Source organism: Cynoglossus semilaevis, chromosome 12 (genome assembly GCF_000523025.1).
Source record: "Cynoglossus semilaevis isolate Cse_v1.0 chromosome 12, Cse_v1.0, whole genome shotgun sequence".
In the NCBI taxonomy this organism is placed as follows: domain Eukaryota; kingdom Metazoa; phylum Chordata; class Actinopteri; order Pleuronectiformes; family Cynoglossidae; genus Cynoglossus; species Cynoglossus semilaevis.
Window position 1 is genome coordinate 1,827,797 of NC_024318.1, and position 9,186 is coordinate 1,836,982.

At 43.1% G+C, this 9,186-nt stretch overlaps 1 protein-coding gene and 1 long non-coding RNA gene across 2 annotated transcripts in view; both read right to left on the reverse strand.

Annotated features, from left to right (window-relative positions):
* The window catches only part of LOC103386954 (uncharacterized), a 15,588-nt gene extending 10,640 nt beyond the window's left edge, over positions 1–4,948 (reverse strand). Inside the window, exon 1 of the long non-coding RNA XR_522364.3 lies at positions 4,724–4,948. This is a non-coding gene — a long non-coding RNA (uncharacterized LOC103386954). The remainder of the gene's footprint in view (positions 1–4,723) is intronic.
* Positions 4,949–5,675: 727 nt separating this feature from the next.
* Positions 5,676–9,186, reverse strand: part of LOC103386977 (LIM domain-binding protein 3) — a 24,470-nt gene continuing 20,959 nt past the window's right edge. The window contains exons 14-18 of the mRNA XM_025060930.1: positions 8,793–9,177; positions 8,538–8,718; positions 8,338–8,458; positions 8,070–8,185; positions 5,676–7,723 (exon numbers count right to left, since the gene is read on the reverse strand). Coding sequence (XP_024916698.1) covers positions 7,634–7,723; positions 8,070–8,185; positions 8,338–8,458; positions 8,538–8,718; positions 8,793–9,177 — 893 coding nt within the window. The 3' untranslated portion in view covers positions 5,676–7,633. The remainder of the gene's footprint in view (positions 7,724–8,069; positions 8,186–8,337; positions 8,459–8,537; positions 8,719–8,792; positions 9,178–9,186) is intronic.

The window sequence follows — 9,186 nt, forward strand, 5'->3', positions numbered from 1 at the left end:
TTATTATCATCATTATTATTATTATTATTATTATTGTTATTATTATCATTATTATTGTGTTTATGACTGTTACTATCATCATTATTATTATTGTTATTATTGTCTTTATTACTGTTATTATCATTTTTATTATTATTGTCTTTATAGTCTTTATTAGTTATTATCATTGTCTTTATTACTGTTATTATCATCATTATTATTATTGTTATTATTATTGTCTTTATTATTATTATTAACAGCCATTTGTGGGACAATATAATGTCCAGCAACATTTGTTATGCCCCCCCTCCCTGTCCCCCTCCCTCTCCCCCCACACACACACAGACTATTGTTTTGTAAACAACAGCACAGAACAACAGAGAAGGTTCCATGCTCCACACGAGGACAACGTGACGTCCCGGAGACAAACCCCGGCTCCGACCGCAGCCCACACCGCGCTGGAGTCTCCGAAGCGTGGCTGCCGTTAGACCAACGTCAAACCAAATCCTCAGTTTCTCAGCAGGTGGAGAGAGAATTCAACCACAGAAAGAGGGATGTTTTTGTCCGTCTAACAGGAACAGTGTCGCCCCCTGTGGTTGAGGCCATCTGAATAATTCACTGGGATGGGCTGGGTGTATTTAAGGAAAAGATCAATACCATTAAAGGACAACTGGAGCCACTGGAGTCAACCTTCAACTGCAGCAGGATCTTTGAACCTGAAATCAATTCCAAACAGAACTATTCTCACCATAAAAACTCAACATGAGACGGAGGTAAAAAGGTGACTGTGTTCTGACAAAACAAACAAACAAACAAACAAAGACTCCTTCCTGGCTCCTCCTTTTCTCTGCTCAGATGCACAGTTTTGGACCAAAGCACTAGAACTCATTTAAAACCGATCCTGCAGGACAGGGGGCGACAGACACTCAGCACTGAAGGAGATCATCTGGTTTGAACCAAAGGGCTCAGGTTTGATCCTGGTCCCACAGAACCAGAGCCGGTCTCTGTGAAGCAGCATCACCTTTGACCCCACACACACAGAGACAGAAGAGCAGGACATAAAGTGTGCGTACAGGGACAGAGGAGGTGAAGAGTCTCCCTCTCTGTGAGCTCGGCTCCAATTTACTGCCTGTATTTATCTGTTGCTGCTGAAGAGAGGCTGGAATGGGATGGAGGGGGAGGATGAGGAAAGGAGGAGAAGAGGAGGGTGGATTGCATGTTTTCCTCCTCGGCTCAGCCACTCTGTCTCCAGGCCACAGGGGGAGGAGGAGGAGAGAAGGAGGAGAGATGTGAAACCTGATCTCCTTCCCTACCTCCTCCACCTCCACTGCTGCCACCTCTCCACTGAGCCAAGACTCCCTGGGTAATCTGATCCTCTGCCTCCAAGACTGGAAACACACTGACAGAGTTGGAGGAGGGAAACATAAAGAAAAAAGTGGAGGAAAAACTGCGGCCAGAGGGATAGAAATAGAGCAGAGGAAAGAAAAAGAGCCGTGAAGCTCGGCCTCCAAGACCGGAGAGAGTCCCAGGAGAGAGAAAACTGAGAAGAGGAGAAGAACGAAGAAAAGGGGGGACAGAAAAGGAGAAAATCTCAAACAGCGCTGCAGGAGACAGACCTTCTGTGTTGGTGTGGCAGAAAATACGAGGCGTTTTATTCCTTTGTTAAGGTGCCTTTTCTGTTAGGTTCATGTGAGAACTGGTTTTAATAAAGAGAACGGGAAATGGAACAAAAGATATATACAAAAACAGAAAAGTCAGAGCTCTGTTCAACAAGACATCACTAACCCATCCATCCTTTCTGTGGTCTAATTCTCATAAGGTCATTAACCTGGTCATTAACCTGGTCATTAAGCAGTTCCTACTGCAGGAAAAGAAAAACTAAAACTGGGAATCCAGCAGAAGAAAAAAGATTCTACCAGTTCGTAGAGACGACACAAAGACCTGTCTGTACTTCTCACCACGAGGAACTGAGGACCAAACCACAAACCACACTCTATGTACTTTGTCAGTTTAGAGACCAAGAACCTGATGGACGTACAGCAAACGTCCAGACCAGGACAGGTACAGGACACGAGGACGTCTGGGTACCTGAGTGGTAAAGGACAAGGAGAGAAACCTGGGAACTTGGAGGAATTGTTTATTCACAAAGGACCACGTGTGGACTAGTCATTGATTTTTGGTCCTTGTTCCCTGTCCTGTAATTGTATCTGAGTTGACATACGTTTTTCAACCACTACTTTCTACCATTGGAAACCAAACTAAATATTTTATCTGCAGTGCTGATGCAGCCCACACTGTAAAAAATAAAAATATTTACACCTGGTTCGGCTCAGCTCACCAACCAAAGCCATTTTTCCAGAAACATCCGAGCTCTGTTGCCAGAATCCAGTTGCATTAACTGAACTTTTCCTGGACACAGGTCTGACCGGTCCCAGATCAGAGGTCAGGACTGTACAGGCTCCAGCAGCCTGGCATAAAAATACATTTCACAAACACCAGAGCAGTCCGTCTCTGTCCATGAGAGCTGAAAAATCACCAAATCACTGCAGCATCTGACACACATACACACACACTCCAGTTTGAGGTAGATGCTAAATGCTACGTTGCACTGCTAGAGCTTAAACTATTGAACCACTCGTGCTCCCAAACCAAAGGCCACTGTAGAAGAAAAGACTGAGCTGGTCATATCTGGTTATTGAAGATCACAAGTATCTCAAGAGAGTTTTTTCCAGATTTTACCCATGGTTTCCAGCTGGGCTGTAGTAGTTGGTACAAATATATTCATGGTAAAGAGTAAAGACAAGGTGTGTAGAGCTGAGAGACAGCCAATCAGAGGAAACGTTGTGTCTCTGTGTTGTTGTAGTGATCCTAGCGTTAGTTGCTCAGTTGAATGTTATTTTGGTAACAGATCCGAGCCTCAGCTTTGGAATGTACAGCTGTCTGACATATGGATAATTCCATTTTCATTTCTGACGCCCTCCCTTTGGTTTTCAAATCTCTTGCCAATTTCCAATGAAAGAATTGTGACTAGAACCAATTTTACAAAAAATTTTTTTTTTTATTTTCCTGTCACCGCTCTGATGGCTACCATCAATAAGCAGCCATCGGAGCGTGGACTCTGGTGTTTTGCCTAAATGACCTTCTCCGGTGCTTCTACCAGCCGTTGGTTGGTCGTGTTGGGCCGAGCAGAGCTGTCGGCGATGAATGCTTATCTTGGAAACTGAGCCTGAAATAAACGGCTTTTCAGATGCTAAGGTGTTGTATTTGTTTGCTCAGGTTAAGCAGCCTCTAACCAACAAAGACATCACTGCAAAACAGGAGTCCTGAAGATTAGGAGAAAAGATGACGCTCAATACTCTAACTGTAACTTTAGGTTGTTCCTGTCCTGTTACTAGTTTCAATAACATTCTGTCAATGCCCTATAAACAACAATGACAAAGTGGAAAAATGCAGCTCATTCTTGATTCAGCATTTCGTATGTTCACTACCCTGAGTTTCCAACATTAATCTTTATCTAATGAACCATTTGTTTTCAAATAAAATAAGAGGAAATTTAACAAAGAGCTGCAGTCATGAGAGCAGGACAACAAAACCACTCAACAGATAAACAGATAGACAGCCAGGCCCTGTTCAAACCACCGAAACATCACACTTCACCACAAAAACGTAAACTTGTATCAAAACGTACCTACAGAAAATACACAACAGCTTAAAGCAGGATCAGACCCTGAAATATCACAACTCTGCCGAACAATAACACAGATCGGTAAAACTGCTTGAATCAAAATGGCATTTAAAAAAGATTGAAAGAAATGATCCTTTAAAAATCTATAAAATGTTGATTACGCAAAGAAAAACAGACTTGAAATCGTAGTTAAGAGTTAGATTAAACACGTAGTTAAAATCTTAAAAGGCTTTTTAAGAATAAGGAAAAACAATGAGCTAACAGTCCCAACACACACGTGTCAATATACGACAGAAATAAGTCAAAAACAGCTAAATGTCCGCTTAAAAGCCTAAAATAGTTTGAATTGTCCAAACAGTTCGGCCACTTTCCTCCAGTGTTTCACTGATCTGTTGCTAAAAACCTCATTAACGTTGGCAAACACGTTCAAGGTAAAGACTATGCGCTTGTTGGTATTATGCTAATTTAATTTAAACGGGGAAATGTTTAGAGAGTTGTTGTGTTTAGTTAGCAGATATTTAGCATAGTTAGCGAACTAGTTTAGCACACTGATGTTTCCTGTTGTCCAGCGGTATCTTGTAAATGCGCTGCAGAGTTCACCAAACCGAGGAATGCGACAGAAAATGTACGAAAACACTGTAGTATTTTTGTACTCGACGAATAATAAAGTGTCCTGGTGGTTTGTGTTCAATCTAGAAGTTATATTTGACATAAAAGACAAACGATGTATTTAAAATTAGCAGCGACAATGAAATGCAAACTTTTTTTTCACCGCAGCAGCAGATCCGTCTATCACCGGAACTAAACACACGAAATCTGTTTACCGAATTCTACATTACTTTAAAAAATATTACATCCAAACTCGGAATAAACCCCAACCCAAATTTAAGCCTAACTTATGGTAAATTAAGCCAAAGCATGTCATGTTGGTGGGTTTAGAGGTCTTTTAATACGCTCTCTCTCAGAGCAGACGCCGTGTCTCCAGGACATAGCCAGGCCCAAAGTTCAGGAGCCGCAGACAGACAGACGGAGCGAGCTATGGATTCATCCCTCTCTCACCTCTCTCTTCTCCGGCTCTTCCTCACTTGGGTCCCCGGGGACGTGGCGCTTCCCTCGACGTTACTTCATTGCTGTAAATTCCATACAACGTTGTTCACACGACACGAAGGGAAAGTGTGATAAAAATGAGGGGAAAACACGGAAAAGTTCCTTTCGGATTTTCTATACGTGTTTTTTCTGAGTGCGTGTGGCGACCTCTCTCTCTCTCTCTCTCTCTCTCTCTCTTTGATGATAGACCGCACCAAATACCAGACGGCAGATCGTCACAAAGATCGTCAATTGCTACAGTAATGACTCACTCTGTAACGACCCCGCAGTTTAAAGTCACTCACCCACAGTACAGACAGAATTATCACCCCAGCGCCTCCCGCTAATAAAGTCTACATATTTTACTACTATTAATATCTTTTTCAACCACACAACAGGTTCATTAGGAAATCCACATTATACCGGTATGTAGACACATGTAAGAATATTTGCCAAAAACCAAACAGTCGTGATTATTTATTTTTTTGCCAGAGGTTCGATGCGATATTTCGTGTTTTTTTAGTCGTTTCCTAAAGTACTGAAGCCATATAGTTTTAACATGGTTTTCTGTCAATATCTCACCCTTTTCAAGATTTGTGCATCATTTTATATATTTTTTTAATATTGAGGTTTTTTTTATAGAAATCTACTTTTTACTGTACTTTCTTTTCATGCCTACTTCTTGTACGTGCACTGTATTTTGTAAAGTGTTTATGAACATGTGTTGTGATACCTCTTCGTTTTTACAACTCTTTTACAATCACAGTTGAAATATATCGCTGCTCAGACGCCCTCTAGTGACGGCCAATAAAAAGCTTGGGCGATTTGATGACATTAAAATCGTCATAACAAGTGCGCCATTAAGCGAATATATTCGGCTAATCAATTAACAAAAGGTTGAAAACATCACAAACCACAATTCCCTGTGTTTGAAGTGCAATTTATTCAACTTCAAATGTTTAAAACAGTTCAGTCCAGTGCAGTAAAGCTGCTGAAATGCATGAAAAGTCATCAAAAAATTCACACTGTGTAAAGTTGAATCCGCAGTTTTTTTCCCCTTTTTTGTCAAAATTCCTGTGACACAAACTTGTACTGACGTTTAACATGCTGCAATCCACTGTGACACACTGCTATGCATGCACACACGCATACACCATTTCACACCAACATTCAAATACACACTCATACTGGCAGACACACACACACACACACTGTATAAAATTCTGAGAGTAAAAACTGTACACCAGTACACACACTCTTACCTTACCTTACATAAGTATGTGAGCTGGTCAAACACAATGGACAGTTCAGGTTTCTTTACGCTTAAATATATTTGTATGAGGTACTGACAAACGGTCAGTACTGACAAACGGTCAGTACTACTGCTGTGAGCCAGGCTGAACTTTTCCTCAGTGAAAACTGAAATGTAACAAAAATGTAATTTACTAAATTGGGGTACACAGCTACAGCTAAGTCTACATCACTTTAAGACGATGACATTCCTCCAGGAAACCGCACAAGTCTATACGAATGACAAACTAAGGCTCGTGTCATTTTGATAAACCACTCACTCTCCCAACGGTCCACAGCAAGAAAATCTGTCATTTTATGTCAAAGTAATCAGATTACACTCCTTCCTCTATCAGAAAATTAGTTGGGTTTTTTTTATGATTTTGGTATTTAGAATTTTTGACCAATACTGACCACACGAGGCAGCAGTTAACACTGGGGAAAGTGAGTGCTTTACTAATTCCATTTTCTTTAGCAGCCTCTCAGTTGTATTAGCACCGACTCACTGTCTGTCTGCACCTCATATAACTACACTACCATTTTGTTATGAAGAAGTTGCACAGTTGTTGAAATGTGCGACACCAGTAAACCCGCCTCGCCTTACGAAAACCTGCAACTGTTTTAAGGCACTTTATGACACGTGTCGTGACAGGATTGTCCTGTGGCTCTGTTCACAAAGTTGAATTTTGTCTCATTTTGAGGCAGGAAAATTCAATGTTATATGACAGTGAAGCATGTTTGACTTCAACACCTGCTGCTGTCTGTCACCTTTAACCACGTCAAAAGAACACTTTAAAATATCAAATAGTTTAAAAATTATTTAGGAATAAAACAAAAGAATCCTTTGTCAAGAAATATATTAAAGCAATTACTCAATCAACTCCAAATCTGTTGCATTTTCAACAAAAGTGATAATAATAAGTTATTTTTGAATAATATTTGTATTACACTGAATACAACGTGGTTGTAACTATATATATATATTACACGTAGTTTATTAAGGAAATTAAAAAGGACAATTTTGCAATGAGAACAGAGCCCCCTGGTGGCCTTAAGGCAGAAAGAGAAATGAGGAAAAAACAAAATATTCTTCTTCAAAATTAAAATATTACGTCTAATTTAGTCCAAACAAACACAAACATAATGATAAAAATACATTTTATAATAATTAACTAATGGCCTTTGGGTGACAATATAATACTTTTATAATAGAAACTGCAAATAGTTAATAAACACGACGATGATGTTAGTTTGGCGGTGGCGCGGTGACTTAAACCCTGGCTCAGGGCCCTAACTTTAGATCGTGCCATTGTCTGCTGATAGAACTGTCACAAACGTTATTCAATAAGATAAGATCAGAGGCGTCTCCATGGAGACCGATGCACTTGGACTAGCACTGATGCTAATGTTAAATCAGATCGGTGTTTTTGTTGTCAGTGATGATAATAATCAAAGTCACCTTTGAACTAACCCTAAATGCATTAGAACATCACAGTGGAGCACTGTCATTGGTTGGTGTTGGTGCTTCCTGTGAAAGGTGGTCGTTTCCTTGGTGGCGTTTGTTTTTACGCCCTCCTGTGGCCATGCTGTTGTCTACACGTTGATGGCGTGGGCGTGTTTCTTACACAGTGGTTTGTCTTTCTTTGAGTAGAAGGGTTGACCCTCCAGGTTGACGTGGCACACCTACAGGGAAAGATCGGTATTACACACTCACATAATCCACATCTAACTGGATGTACACCTGGAGGCAGAGGCTGGTATTACACGCTAATGCACCTCTCTTCTTACCTATAGTGCAGCGAGTACATCAAACTCAGGTGTACTCTATTACCCATAACCCACTGTGATCATTGATTATCACGTCAGATTCATTGACGGACAGATTGGGATTTAATCTATCGAATCACTGATTAAGAATTAAATGCGTGCTCCTGGTGCAGCTACATCTGTTATTGTTACAGTTCTTCTGAGGATTAAGATCGCTCTGATCTTTGAGACCAAATCAGTGTGTGTTTGTGTGTGACTTTACCGCACAGACGAAGCAGGTGTCGTGCCAGGTGTGACCCAGGGCTTCGATGAATTTATCACCAGCTTCAACAGGGAAGTCACAGCCGTGACACTTGGTGCTGAACAGAGCCACGTAATCTGAGACGGACAGAGGGGGGGGGGGGGAGAGAGGGGGGGGGGGAGAGAGAGAGAGGGAGGGAGAGAGAGAGAGAGAGCTCTTTACTGCTGAAACCACCAGCAGCAGCAGTAACATCCTCATCATCATCTTCATCATCATCATCCAGTCGTACCTTTCTCACAGTACGGCTCTCCGTCCTCCATGTGGAACAGAGAGTTTCCAAACGGTTTTCCACAGGCTGCACACACGAAGCAGGTGGTGTGCCACGTCTGGCGCAGGGCGTGCATCACTTCCTGTGACAGAGACACAGACGGTTCAGTTTCATCTTGAACCGGCCACGGCCGCAGGTTCTGACTCCGCCCACAACCTCACCCCCATGATCTTGGTGCTGCAGCGAGCACAGGTGGGAGCAAAGAACTCCTCGTAGCAGTTCTCGCAGTAAACGTTGTTCTGCTCCTCCACGAAGCTGACGTCGGCCAGAGACATGTGGCAGTAGTGACAGTTGAACTCCTCCGGGTGCCAGGAGCGGCCGAGGGCCACCAGGAAGGGGCCCCTGGAGAAGAAGAGCCACAGGGTCAGCAGAGCAGCTGCACCACACACCAGTCAGTAACTTTGACCGGGTTTTACCTGATGACACTGTTGCAGTGGCCACACAGAGGAGTACGGCTGCTGGCTGCAAACCTCTCTGCCCGCTGAGCCACGCCCCTCGCCACCGGAGGGAAACTGGCGGGGCTGGGGGGCACGGGGGCAGGACTGGGAGCAGGATGTCCAGCAGGGGAGGGGTTGGGGATGTAAGGCAGTGGAGGAGGTGCGGCCTGGGGCAGCGGGGGCGGCACCTTCATGGTGGTGGTGGTGGTTTTACCGGGATCAAACTTCTCAGCAAAGTTGGTGTCGCTCACCCAGGGGGGTCTGTTTGAAGGTGAAGCAGAAGATGGAGGGGGGGGAGCAGGTGCAGCCACGGGAGGGCGGGGCTGAGGGGGGACTGGAGCCGGGGCAGGGATGGGGGGGGGAGCTGGGGCAA